Below are 14,449 nucleotides of genomic sequence, written 5' to 3' on the forward strand. Positions count from 1 at the left end.
ACTGCCATTATATAACCATAACACATTCTTAACACGTTTCCCCACACTGGAACACCTACTGTTTCCTAATAATCACACAGAACTACATACACAAGCTGCAAAATATACTGTACAAACAAATACAGGACACGTCAGTTCACTTCACTACAAAAAAGGCCTTTTAAAAAAATGTAAGCAACAAATGCCGCTCCATTATGATTTATGCTCATCTTTTACTGACTGTTTAACTGATAGATCACTTTTTCACCCTTGCTGATTTTCTCCAGCCAAAAAAATAACCCCATTTTCTGACATGTAGCTCATTCACATGAGAAAACATGGATTTGAAAGACCCATATCAGATCAAAACTAAATGTTCCTCACTTCTTTGAAACAAAACTTTGATGCAGTGTGTAAACATGCCAGTTTCTAAACATGCTGTTCACTCCTCAGTCCATACAGGCCATGTATGGCAACTTAGCCTGTTTCGAATTCATTTCGTGATGTCACTGAAAACAATGGGCCTTATTCTCCTAAATGTCTTCTAAGTGTTTTCTTAAATTTGTCCTTGAGAAAGGTCCTAAGAAAGAGCCTATGTCAGATTCGTGATGTGTTCTGAAACCACAGAATTGTTCTCACCTTTGCGCTCCTGAGTGTGTGTAGATTCTGTTGTTACCCAAGAATAAATCCCAAATAAGAAAACATTGGTGAATATCAGAATCTTTGTGAAAACTGTGTTTGTGAGGGTTTTAAGAAAGAATTCGTTATTAAGAATGATTGGTAAATGGGGCCCAATGCTTTTAAACTTATCTGCTTAACAGCCTACTGCAGTTGAAACCTGCCCACTCAGACTGAAGTTATAAGGAGCATTTCAGCCCAGACTGCTTTTTGAATGGCATGCAATACAAAGCAGCCAGCCAGAACAGAGGTCATTTACATACATTAATCTTAAAGGCACAGTAACAAAAAAAAGGGTTTAGTTTTAAACCCACTTTAGTTTTTCAGTACGTAAAACCACGCAAATGTAATAAGTAGAAGAAATGAAATACAAGAAAAAATGTAGGATATGGGCCACACACTGTAAATTACAAAACTAATCAGCATCTACTACTGGAGGTCAGATGTATGTCATATAAGGCTGCTACAAAATAAAGTTGATTAAAATTTACCTTCTTAATGAAACAGAAATGATTACTTGGCAGTTTTTCGTGATAATAATGCATATATTAAATTCTCTTATTCTTTATAGTTCATTTTTTTTTAGTTTAATACACTGGAAGAATTGTGTATCAAACTGTGCAGAAGTGTGTTCTCTGTAGAAGTATAGAATAGTTTTTCTTTTGGGAAATATTTCTTCAGCATGTATTTGTGGCTCACGCCTCTGTTTAGACTGCTGTCACTGTTAAAGGAAGCCCCCCGACAGCACGCCTGTAAGACACGACTGCAGATTTACTTCTCGTTTTAAAAAGTGGACTAAAATCCATGTAAAACTGAGCGACGCTAACTGCTCAAATGTTGGAGTAAGTAATCAGCCACACTTCCACACTGTGCTGCCACCAGTTTTGTGCATTACATGCAAGCAAAATGGCATAGAAGACCCAGTACATCAGGCCCATAGCATATTAAGTCTTTTTAAAGTTTTCTTTCGTTCTTACATCTTGCTAACATCCTTCCCCACACTGATGTTACTAATAAGCCATTTTGAAATATTTTATAGACTTTGTCTGGTTTGTTATTGTTCAGTTAAGGCCAATGTTCATTTGGGCTTTTTTTCCTAAAGCAATTGTTCAAGTAATTAGTAAATTCATTTATTACTGATATAATCAACAGTGACAGTACTAATGTCATGTAACTACATGAACACAAAATATGTGCCCGTTTTCTTTTACAAACTTCTCTCATAATTCCTGTCATATCAATAAAAGTCTGTTTTTGGCAGTTTGGAGGAGCGAGTTCTTTCCCTGTAAGGCTATCTTTCTCCGTGCTCTCCCAGTGGAAAGTGAGCCTTCCCCTGGGCTGCTCTATCTTTAGTCACTTCCTTCCGTCACGTCTTGTCACTGGAGCCGATGGCAGCACTTAAAGCTGGCATCCACACCTCGCGGCCACCCAATCCCCTGCTCTTTACGCCACAGGAAGAGACTTTGTGCTCGTTTCCTGCCCGTCAGCCCCACTCTACCGCCTTTAGGAACATGATACTGGTCAGCACACAAACAGCCACACACACACACACACCACACATACACTTCTCAGGCAGATCATCTTCAAGCTGATCACTCAGTAAATGCCTGTCACTTGCTAGAAAGTCCTACATCTACACTCACTGTTGAAGCCATTAAATATCAAATTTTAAATATAAAACATCCAAAATATGTTGCAAATACAAATCAACTGTAATTTTTCAGAAAGATTACTACCCATTTTCACTCAATTTGATATAACTGTATTGTTTACTTTGCCAATCATTGTTTTCATTTTTCTATTTGCTGATCTTGCAGATACATTTTTTGCTTCTGCAATCACTCTTTCACTTCTGAAATTTTTCTTCTGCTTCTGGCCCCTTTTTAACACTGTCTTTGAAGAGACTGTTGACCTGCACCATCTGTTGGTCAACTGATTTGGAGTGACCAGTCTTATGACTCTGTGATCCGTAAACATCCCTAACATGGTGGACCACGTCATACTGAGTGCAGTATTTCCAGAGACTGTCACTCTAAATCAGTTGAACAATACATACCAAAAATTGTCTGCAATCATTTTCCAGTCGTCAGATCAAGCATCATTTGGCTGGCTTGAGACAAAAAAAAATAATAAATAAAAATACGCATAAAAAGTTCACAAACATGGAAAAAAAGTTGTTTTATTTTTGTGCTCTAACATGTTTAGAGGGCAGCATTAATAAGTTTGTTCATTTGTTAGCAAAGTAGCTAATTCTAACGTTTTAGCATGTATGCTAGCAGAGATTTTTTTCTTTATAATTTCACACTCAAGAAAAGTGTCGGCTTGACTGACTCTACACATGACTCTGACACATTCAGCTAATTTGGCCACTTTAGGCTTGTACTCTAATAGCTGCATAAAATGAAACTAAAACAGCAATTAAATCATTAATTGCAATTACATGACAATTGTCAGCTAAAATTTCATGATAAGGACAGCTCTAGTGTTACTCTTAATATTGGTATTATAGATGACATTGATAATAGTTTTAGTTGGTTAACCACAAATCAAGCACTATTTTTCAGGCTGTTAAACTCAAACTGAAATGTACACGAACTCCTACCAGAGTCTGACTGCACACATACGCCAAGTGAGTGGTGTGCAGTCATTTTACCACCAGATATGATGCAACTTTGATGAATAATGAGTTATAAATAAATAGAAAATGTGATTTCCATTAAAGTTTTTCATTAAATCATTTAATGCTGAAACACATGTAAGCTAAAGACTGTATAGTGTGCAGGTCTAAGCTGCAGAAGACCACGTTTGAGCGCGTCACTGTTGATCTGCTGCTGCTCAAACAGTTTGAATGTGTCTGACTAGAGCAGAAGAGGCAGGGAAACAAACAGTGGTTTTATTCACTGTTTCTCTTTTTCATTTCCATTCATATAATTTGTTAAGTTGTAGGTCTGGACGCTTCAGCGCAGACCTATTAAATCTATTGCGTTTTCTGACCAACTTTTTTCTCTTTTCGGTGGCTGAAATTTCAGTGCATCGCTAGTTTGCACTGTGCTAATTGAGGGGTTCAAGCTTCAATTTCTTGTTAGCTACATTAACTTTTAGCTCCAGTGCAAAACTAAAGAAACAGATTTCAGACACCAAACATGTCTTGGCATGTCTCACTGAACTACCTCTTTAAGACAGGATGCACAGTATCAGTGAGGATGCAGAGGAAATATGAAGAGTAGATGCATTCTCATCAATGGGCCGAGTGTGTTGAGCTCAGTGCTGACGTGCTCTGCGCGCCCATTCAGAAGCGATGGGGCCTGCTAATGCTGCAAATGCACGAGAGCGCTTAAGGGCTAATGCGCCGGGGAGAGCCGCACTGAGGAGGGCATCAAGCAAATACTGCGTCATCTCACACAGACACATGCTGGAACTGAAAGGAGAGTAGAGAGAGAGTCAGTGAAGGGGAAGCAATGGCAGGAAGTGTCACACAAAAAGGTGCCCCGGGTTAGACTTCACCGCGCCGCCTGCTTCCTCCTCTCTGGCCTCCCACGCACGCAACACAGGGCTGCGGACTGAGGAAACTCTGACCTGGGGGACAGTGGGATGCGCGGGGCCGGACATCTGAGGGTTTCCCTGTAAATACAGCCTGACAGCTCCGGAACAGGAGGGCACCCTGAACCAGATTGAACCCACTTAGCAGGAGGCATGGTGTTGGTTAGGGACTTCATGTCCTGTATGCAATTTAGTGAATGATAGAGGAAATGGAAATGCAGAAAAAAAAAAAAGGAATGCAAAGGAGAGAGAGAGGGAGAGCAAAGCTGAAGTCATAGCATGAAATAGTCTATTATTAGGCATCGGCTCCAGTGGCAAAGTGAGGTCAGCTAAAAGCACGTGTGCATGTCTGTGTGTGTGTATGCGTGTGTGTACGGACTACTGGGCTGCTTTCATGCTTGAGCTACTACACAGAGCACACAGGCAGAGAATATGTAAGAGGGACAAAAAGCAAAAGACTGGGAGACACACTGAGTAAGAGAAAGACACAGACAAAGGAGACTGAATGAGAGAATTATACTCAGAGAGAAATTGACTGCAGGCCCGCACAATTAGGGCTGTCACAAGCCTGAAATTTTAGCTGACGATTGAATGTCATATAAATAATTGCGATCAAAAATTTAAATTGTTTTTTTCTTGTTCATTTTATGCATCTATTAAAGGTCAAGTCAAAAGTAAGGAAGGAAATATTGGCTAACTAGTCATCTTGCTTCTTAGCCATGTTTACTGAGCACTCTCACACAAATGTCTCAGTTACACGGAATCATGCGTATTTAGACAAAGCTTATATTTTTTCTTGAGAGTGAAAATATAAGCAAAAAAATTCTGCTAGCATGCATGCTAAAAACATTAGCTACACAGCTAACAAACACACACACACACACACACACACACACACATACACACACACACACTATTCAGAACTGCCCTTTAAACATATTACTTTGCGTTGCCCGTTAAACATGATTTTTTTTGTTTTCATAAGTTCTATGATGTGTTTTAATGAACAAATTTACTGCTTTCTTTTATTTACATGTATTTGCCTCCACCCACCACATTCAATTTACATTTTGTTTGTTAATATTACTGTGAAATCTAATGTGGAAAGTGATCACTGCGATCATCCCAAATAATTGTGATTAGGCAATTATGTAATAATTATGTCAGGCCTACGCACAATATATATTTGTTGATCATTATTGTGATATTGGACCAGCAATATTAGTACTGCCAAAGGTTGCAATATGCCACTGAGCCGTCTAGCAAATTACACTTTTTTTTTTACTGTGTGCTTTGAGCATTCTGGCCAACCTCAAAGGCTTCAGATGAGCTTGTGTGGGTGTTCGGATGAATCAAGAGTATTCATGTGCTCCAACAAATAAACAAACAAAATAACAAAATTATGTAGGTCTGTCTTCAGTCCTGTCACTGGTGCATCAGTGCATTGTTTTCTCTTCATATTCATTGCCGTACAGAGACGGTGTGGCCAACGAAAGATTGAATAATGTGGAAAAGCATGTTATAACTGACTGGTACATACATGTGTACTGTTTTGGTAAATACCAAAATAAATGAAAATGGTATGCTGTCATCATTAATCAAACATTATCCAGTCATTAATACCTTGATGATAATCTAATCAACTCACAAATTTCCAAGATTTAACTTGGCTAGCCAAAGGACACATATGTCAAATCAGTTTTACAGCTGAAATAAGACAAAGTAGCACACGTTTAACTAACTAGCAAGCCAGCAAACATCCAAACTGTGCTTTTCCCCCATTAATTTTATTTTATTTTATTTTACAATGATGAAAAAAGGTATGTTTACCTTAACACAACAGTTAACGGCAGCCAGTAGTAGACAGTCAACTAGAAAATGATTAGCTGCAGCAGCACTGTTTTGTAGTGCGAGTATATGCAGGACTAAACAGATGTAGTTTCTAATCATCACTATTTCAGTCGATTATAGTAACAGTTAAAAGTAATAATTTCATCAAAACTTACTTTTGAAATGTACTGTTGTTAAAGGCCCAGAGCTTCACTCATGACACATTTTGCCATTACTGTAGAGAACTGTCGTTACATTTGGAAGAGTTTCACTGTTGTCAAGGTCTAATATGATTGGCTTTCAATTTACAAGGTCTAATGGCCAAGCTGGTGCTACACTTTTCCCTAATGCCAGACAGCAGAGGAGGATCGTGATCTACCCTTACATTATAGAATCTATAAATAGACGCACATTAATTATGTCATAATATTGTTACACAGATCATAAACATAAAAACGAACATAATAAATTGGCCAATTACCGAAAAGCAAAAACTGGCCAAAATCTTGGCCGATGGTGCACCGCTAGTACTTTCTACATATGAAACCCTAGTACTAACACTTTACAACTGTTATTTTGAGTTAACCATATTATTAGACTACACTCTCAGAAATAAAAGTAGTAAACTGTCTCTGGGGCAGTACCCCTCTTGTCACTGGGGTGGTCATCTCATTACCTTTCGTCAGGGAACATAATTCCACTGAAATTATATTTTAAGTTGTACTGACTCCACACACCCCGTCTCATCTCCAGCCTTTTTATTTTATTGCTCTATTTTAAAACATTAGATTATGAAAAGCTACAAATGCGTACTTTTCACCTGGGAAAAAGGTTATTTAAGGTTCACAACTGGATCTTAAAACCACTGTTGTACCTTTGAGGGAACGTTTACGTTGTTTGTACCTTGATGAACGAAAAATGTACCTGCACAGAATCTTTATTTTTAACAGTGCACTGCCTGAATTTCTCCTCTAAACACATTCTTCTACAAATACAAAACAAATCTAACATTATTAAATATCACAATATTTGTTGCAAAAACTAAAACATCTCAATGTCATTCTTCCAAATATTGTTCAGCCCTTGTTCAGAGTAATATACAATGTAACTGACGGGATTGCGTTTGAAAAGGCCCTAAGTGTAGTGTGCATTAAGCAGATCACGTGTGAGCTCTCAGGGCTGTGTTATGAGCTGCACCAGCGCACTGCGCCCTCTGCACGCTACCATCAGGAGAAGTGCTCTTTACACTTTCAAACTGATGTAATAATTAAACACACCTCCTCTAAGGAATTCAGTAACTGCCCTGCTTTACGCATATTAATGCAGACAGAATACAGATTGTAAACATCTTATCATTTTAACCAGAGGAATAAAAGCAAATTCTCCACTACCACAGCGACTGCAGTAAAAATGTATTCCAGTAGCCAAACTGTCTTTTTTATCCTAGAGCACAACGGTGTCACTGTTGAGCTGTTCACCAACACCAGGTGGCAGTAAAACATGCACGTCTGAAGGCATCGCATCACACACCACACAATATATAGCCTGCATCGCCCCCTGGTGGATGTGCTACAATCTTATATGCCCTACACAGGTTTAAATGAGTTTTAAAGACTGAGGCCTCTTTTTAAAGAGATGCCTGCATGATTACAAGAGTTAAACAAATACCCAGGGTAAACAATTCATGGCAACATTGACTGCAACAGTCATTTCCTTTCTCACTGCTTTTGTTAGAGAAACTCTCAAGCTAAATGTTTTAGTTTTGGCTTGGCAAGAATTGTGTTTTAATACAGCTTGTACTCTCACTAGAGAAATAATTCAGTAGTGTAATTATTGCAGGAGCAACTACAAAGGAAAGGTGCAATACAATACTCTACTCTTTGTCATTTCAACGTAAAGACCAGACAATGATCAAAAATGCTGCAGATTTTCCATGCAAACTTTGGTTAAACTACATAATAGGACACAGATACTTAGTTCTTAGCTCATCTACTTAGTCGCAACCTCAGTTAAGAAATACATTTCCACTGTTCTCTACACTTTGTTTGTGTAACTAAACTCTACACTGATTCTGGAGGAGCTTCAGCTTCGGAGATTAAATCTTACCTTCAGGGAGAACGGAGCCTCTCCTACCTCCACCACATGAGGATCAGCTGACTGGATGTCAGTAACAACAGGATTAATCTGAAAAGGCACATGCTGGACAGTTAATAAAAGACACAACAGACAAGTCATCATATTACAAGGTATGAAAAGCTCAGCAGTGCATTTCATTAATCGACTCTTCTTGTAGTCTGTTCAGTTGTTTACATGTTTCTCAGGGCTGATGCAATGATTGGCTCATCTGTTTAGGTTGAATAATTAACATTGTGACAAAACAACAATGACATAGTGGCAATAGTGAAGTTATCTGTTGTTTTAGTAGTTGTGCTGTCTGAGCACTAACCTCAACAGTTCCATTCTGGGTGTGGTGACGGTGGGGGGACCTGGGGTAGATGTCCGTCAGGTGAGGAGGGGGATCTGGGGTTACCCGCTTGCTGTGTCTGCTTAACACTTCCCTGTAGTTCAGCGCATCAAAGTTGGTCTTCCACATCAGAACCTATGCAGACATCACCAGATGCTCTGGATCAGACACATGACCGATCAACCTTCCAGTCCAGGAAAAGCATATGACAGCCTATTATACTACTCTATACCTGCGAATCAGCTCCCCCAGAGGCAAAAAGATCACCTTCTCGAGAGAATGCCACTGCCAGAACTGGACCCTGGGAAAAGAAAAAACTTTCTGCTAAAGGGTGGGCAATATGACAGTATAATCATGTCAAAGTAAATTACATCACGTGACAATACACAAGTGTACTGTTGATCGTCCACAGGACCAAATGCACGTTTTATTGCTAAGCGAGAATAATTAGGTCTGTTTAATCTGATTTGATGCAGCACAGTATGTGAAAAGTTTAATAAAAATCCGTGTGTTAACAGTTTTTAATAGTTTTTTTAAATGTACTGGTTCCTTTTCCTTTGAAAAACTAAATATCATGATGCACTATGAGGATAGTGAAAGTGTTCTGAAATATCATGGTGATGTATTTTTGCCACATCGCCACTCCTACTTCTGCTCTGTTCTTCATCAGATGATCCATTTTACACCACATGAAGTGTAACTCAAGTTCATAAAGCGAACACAGCCTTGTGGCCTTTGAGAGCTTCACCTTGTGGCCATGAAGAGTGTAGATGAGTCTTCCTTCCAGCAGGTCCAGGATCTTCACTGTGCTGTCACTGGAACCGCTGATCAGGTAGTTTCCAGACGGGTGGAAAGAAAAGCCGTTGATTGCTGCGCTGTGGACTGAGACAGAGGAAAGTGAGGTCGGTGAATAACGTGGTTCTAATAACAAGATTGTTTTAAAATCAGTTTAGCAGTAAAGAAACAGCAGAGAATCTAATTTACCCTGGTAATGTTGGATAAGTTTGTTTGTTCGGATGTCCCATATTTTCAGTGTGTTGTCTGCTCCCGATGATGCAATGCAAGTACCACTGGCATTGAAGTCCACAAATGTTGCTGGCCTGTGGATGAAAATGAGGCGACAAAGAAATACTTCTGGAATGAGAGATCAAGAGGAAATTAAGTAAAAGCATCAACACAGACATATTCATTCTCCTCGGATCTCCAACCTGAGATATAACAGAGAAAAGGGAAATCTCACCCGCCGTAGTCAGAGAAAGTGTTGATGCACTGGCGGGTTGATGTGTCCCACAGGCGAACAGTTCTATCATCACCACAGGACGCCACTAATCGTCCATCTGGTGAAAACCTGAAAAACAAACGCTGACTGTGACAAAAGCTAAAACATATCTTTGATATACAGACGAGTGACATAGAAAAAACCTGAATAAATGAGCACAGAAACTGAACAAGTGGAGCTGCTAATTAAGTTATTAACATTCTACCCTGCTTTGTGGCATGTACAAAAACTGCCAAGCAATGATTAAGTACACTGGAAGTTTTCAAGGTGCAGTAACCTTTATTTACGATAAATTCATATAAACCACTAAAAATGTTGTCTATGTGTGACAACTTATTCATTTCATTATTATTCATAAAATGTAGTGCACACCATACAAGCCATAATTAACAAAATAAAATCCTAACTACTATATATGAACAATTTCAAAAGCTACTTTAGTCTGCCTGTTTTGAGACTGTTATATTTTTCTGTAAATATGTGGTCCATGAATTAAGTGACCTTTGGTCTAGATCCAGGTTTACTCCTATTAAATGATGACTCACACTACTGAATCTCACTAGTTCAGAAAAGGTTATTAAATGGCAGCCTGCCATTACAGCTGCAGAGAAAACCATACTATAGCTATTCTTTGCTCCTGATATATATCTAAATCATTTTTGGAATGCTTCATTTATTCATATAGCCTGACTGGAGTGCAGCACTGCTGTTACTTTCTGGTTTGATATAAGCACTAAATCAGCTATTTTAACTTCTTCATTTACAAATGTAACAATGTTGTATTCTCACACTAGGTGGCCTTTTGGAGCCATTTTTGTTTTCTGTGAGTATGTGTTGGTTTTTCCCTCTCTTCTTCTCTTTGTTTCTTGTTTTTGTTTTTTCAGATTCCTGTTGTCACACTGTGTATTGTATATATGCATATTCTGTTTTGTAAAACAATTAAAATATAATTTAAAAAATGATAAGCAGGCCCAGTTTACCTTGAATTTGGAATAATCTGGCAAACAGAAAAGATCTCAGTGTTTAAGTGAAAGAAGGTTCATTGTTGGGGAATGGACAGCAGGAGCTTTAATCACAAATACTGATGAACTGGCCTGTGTTTCAATAGGATCAATGAAGAACATGATATCTGCATTTGGATCTAAGAGAAAGACAACAGCTGGTGTTGGAAATTACGGTTGAAAGTGCACATTCAATGAGCGCAATGCTTGTGCATCATTGTGATATATAAGGAAAAACAGAAGAGCAACTGTTCCTCAGGTAGCTGAGAATGTCAGTGCAGGATGTGATCAGTGTGCCAGCAGTCCATCCTCAACGACATAGGAGTATTATAGTAAAGCTGTGTAATAGAGTACATTAGAGAAAAAAAAAGAGCTCTGGTCTACAGAGATGTGGGAAAAAAGTGACGGTTAGATGAGCAATCCTTCCCCATATTTATCACAAGTGGGCAAGTGCATGTGTTGTGTACACCAAGAGAATTATACAGGCCTAAATGTTTGACCTCTACTGTGTGGGGTTCTGGTGGCTTTGTTATGCTGGGGGGGTGGATTTTGCTGGAATGATTTGGGTCTTCTTGTCCCCTTGGATGGGTGACTAGAAAGTTATTCTGACTGATCACCAGTATTCTATGATGAAACATTTCTATTCTGATGGGAGTGGTCTCTCACAGGATGACACAGTGACTCCTCCTGCCCTGTGGATGGTCACTGAATGATTTGAGGATTACAAAAATTTGGTAAATCATATGCTATGGCTTAACCCAACTGAACACCTATGGGAGATTTTGGAATGTGGTGATGTATTAGACGGTGCTCTCCACCACCTCATCAAAACACCAATTAAGGAAATATCTTCTAGGACAGGCATGTCCAACTGGGGACCCTCCGGGCCAAAGTGCTGAGGAGATTAGCGTTTACCCTCATCTAACGCTCTGAATTCAGTTCATGAAGGCCTGATGAGCTTAATCAAGTGTGTTTAATGAAGCAGTGTGCTAAAGTCTACAATATTTTGGCCCATGAGGATTGGAGCGTGACATGTGTTCTAGGAGAACAGTGTTCCCTCCAGTACTTCCAGAGACCTACAGAATCTATGCCAAGATGTAGTGAACCTGTTTGTGGTGGCCCAGGATCTTACTAGGACACTTCATGTAGCTTTTTTCCTTTAATTTGTCTAGTCTGTATGAATCATAATTAGTCTATTTATCAACATTTTTATTTTTCTTGAGCCTGCAATTCTGTTAACATTTATAACATCATTATCAGTTTAGTTTTTTTCTAAAAAACAGTTTATTACAAATTAGGGAAATTGCGAGAAACACCAGCTGCATACCTTGCACAACGCACCCAGTTGGTGTGCTGATTTAGGGAGTAGATGAATTTCTGCCGATGCACACTCCACACTTTCACTGACTTGTCATCCGAGGCAGTAACCAGTCTCTGACCATCACTGGAGAAGCTCACACTGCGTACCGTGGATGTGTGCACTTTGAACACAGTTGACTCTCCTTTGCTGACATAGGACAATAGAGATATTTTAGACATACCTGCAACATTAAATCAAGTCTAACCCATTACAAAGAGGACATATTGAAAATCTTGTATGTTTTTGCTCACATGTTCGGTGTCCAAAGTCGAACAGTCTTGTCCCTGGATGCAGAAGCTACCAAGTCACCAGATGGGGAGAAGTGGACTGCAGTTATGATATCCTTATGACCCACAAATCTAAAAGCTCTGGCTTTTGGGTTGAGGTTCCAGATCATTAGATTCTTGTCATTAGATCCAGTGGCTGGAAAAAAAGGTTCACCATAGTTAAATAGGGCAAAACAGATTGGTGATACATTTTAAAGAGGAATTTAATTGGGTTTTCTTCATGATTCAATCATACATTGCTTCAATGCATTGCCTGATGCCTGATTGTTTTACGATAGTTTTGTGACACAGCTTTGGCCTTTAACATATTTTTTTAATACATTATTGCCTGGGAAATATATGCAAGAAGTTCTAAGGCCAGAAAAGACCAAAGGAAAGCCAAAGAAAACATTTTTTTTATCAGATTAATCACTATTTTCCATTATGAACATTATATATTAAAACCTCAGAAGACACATAGGTTGACTGGTTATTTTGGGTAAAAAAAAATAATAATGGCTGTATTTGTGTTGTAGTCGCCACAACCTCCTGTTCCCATCACTCTTCTTGTAAACAAATCCAAACTGGTACGTTTCTCCACAACACATTTCACATCAAACCACTCTAAATGACTTTGCTTACATCTTAAGGATTTAATTATGCAGAAATGTATTTTAAAAATGGTGGAATTCCCTTTAACAGGACATGCACACTCCAACATACCCAACTGCTTATGGCTGGGACTGAAATCTGCACATGTGACAGCATCTTTGTGTCCTTTAAAACACCTCTCAAGGGTGGGATCCTCCTGAAATGGAAATACATGTCATTTTTGTGTGCGGACATGACCATAAACTTACTTAATTACGCATCTATATCAAAATACAGCATTTACAGACTACAGACTTCATAAGTTATGAGACCAATTTAACTGCTGCTTTCCAGCTTGTTGTTTTAGACGAGCTAGATCTTCTGCCACTCTTGATAATTGACGTGACAAATAAAGAGCACTAAATCCATTATTTAAGCTAGCCAGCTAAGAAGCTACTCAAACTACTTTTCACTAAGTGAGCCTCTCATTCGAGTTTTCCGTTCCACCTTAAATGGTGCGGCAGTTACATTCTGGAGCATGCACACCGCTACACGGCTGCTATGCCATTTAAGGTGGAACGTAAAATTGGAATTAAAAAGCGGGCGAGTAAAACACTAACTTCAGCATGGTGTTATATACCGTAACCAATATAGCTGCCAACTAAGTCAGCTAAATGGTTAGCTAGTTAGCTAAATAGCAACTTAACATCAGCTACGTTTAAAACGGTTAGCGAGGTAGCTAATTTAAGTTGGTATCCACTTACCAAGACAGATGCCATTGAATTTTACCAGCTAGCTAACTAGCTAGTTGCATGCTTTTGAAACTTCTCGCATGCGTTACAAACTTTCAGTCTTTTTCTTTATCATATAAGGTAAACAGAATCTAGTTAGCCAAGTTACTTCCCATCTGTCAAACAAGGCGCGTTTTACACAGCTAGTCCGAAATAGTCGAACCTAGATGGGTCGATTCCGTTCTTAAGTTACTCTCTCGAATAGTCCAAGCATTGTAACTTAGCTAGATGCTAATATAAAAAAGCAACCAGCTCCATTTTGAACACAGACCTGCCGATTACTTGTGTTAAATTCCGAATCTAGATCATGTACGGCACCTGCAGGCATGATAAAGCCCGATTTCTCCTTTTATGGAGAGTTAGCCAACTAGCTAGCAAGCTAACTTAAACTAGAAAGCTTGTAGAAATCCACCTTACGGCAGCGAGAAATGTCAACCGAAAGGCCTTCAGGTGTCAGATTATTCTCGCTTATTATGCCTCAACCCGAAACGTTATTTATTATTTAATCGCTAAAGATTAGGATTTGGCTAACAGGTTGCTAAGTAACTTCAGCTCGACAACTCAGCTAAAAGCTTCACGCCACTGTTGCTACGCAACGGCAGAGTCGATGGAAGTCGCCGCAGACGTCATATGAACAGCCTTGTTGATTGGACAGGCGAACCAACGGGCC

General features: G+C 39.0%; 1 protein-coding gene across 5 annotated transcripts in view; it reads right to left on the reverse strand.

Moving 5' to 3' along the window:
• Positions 1-14,449, reverse strand: part of poc1b (POC1 centriolar protein B) — a 49,678-nt gene that overhangs the window by 34,924 nt on the left and 305 nt on the right. Inside the window, exons 1-10 of one of the 5 annotated variants that reach the window (XM_036568251.1) lie at positions 14,197-14,373; positions 13,121-13,205; positions 12,383-12,554; positions 12,099-12,278; positions 9,732-9,839; positions 9,476-9,591; positions 9,240-9,373; positions 8,724-8,792; positions 8,474-8,626; positions 8,134-8,211 (exon numbers count right to left, since the gene is read on the reverse strand). In XM_036568251.1, the coding sequence (XP_036424144.1) occupies positions 8,134-8,211; positions 8,474-8,626; positions 8,724-8,792; positions 9,240-9,373; positions 9,476-9,591; positions 9,732-9,839; positions 12,099-12,278; positions 12,383-12,528 (984 nt within the window). In that variant the 5' untranslated portion in view covers positions 12,529-12,554; positions 13,121-13,205; positions 14,197-14,373. The other 4 variants (XM_036568250.1, XM_036568247.1, XM_036568248.1 and 1 more) reach the window with 4 other exon arrangements.

This window comes from Colossoma macropomum, unplaced genomic scaffold, assembly GCF_904425465.1.
Source record: "Colossoma macropomum unplaced genomic scaffold, Colossoma_macropomum, whole genome shotgun sequence".
NCBI lineage: Eukaryota > Metazoa > Chordata > Actinopteri > Characiformes > Serrasalmidae > Colossoma > Colossoma macropomum.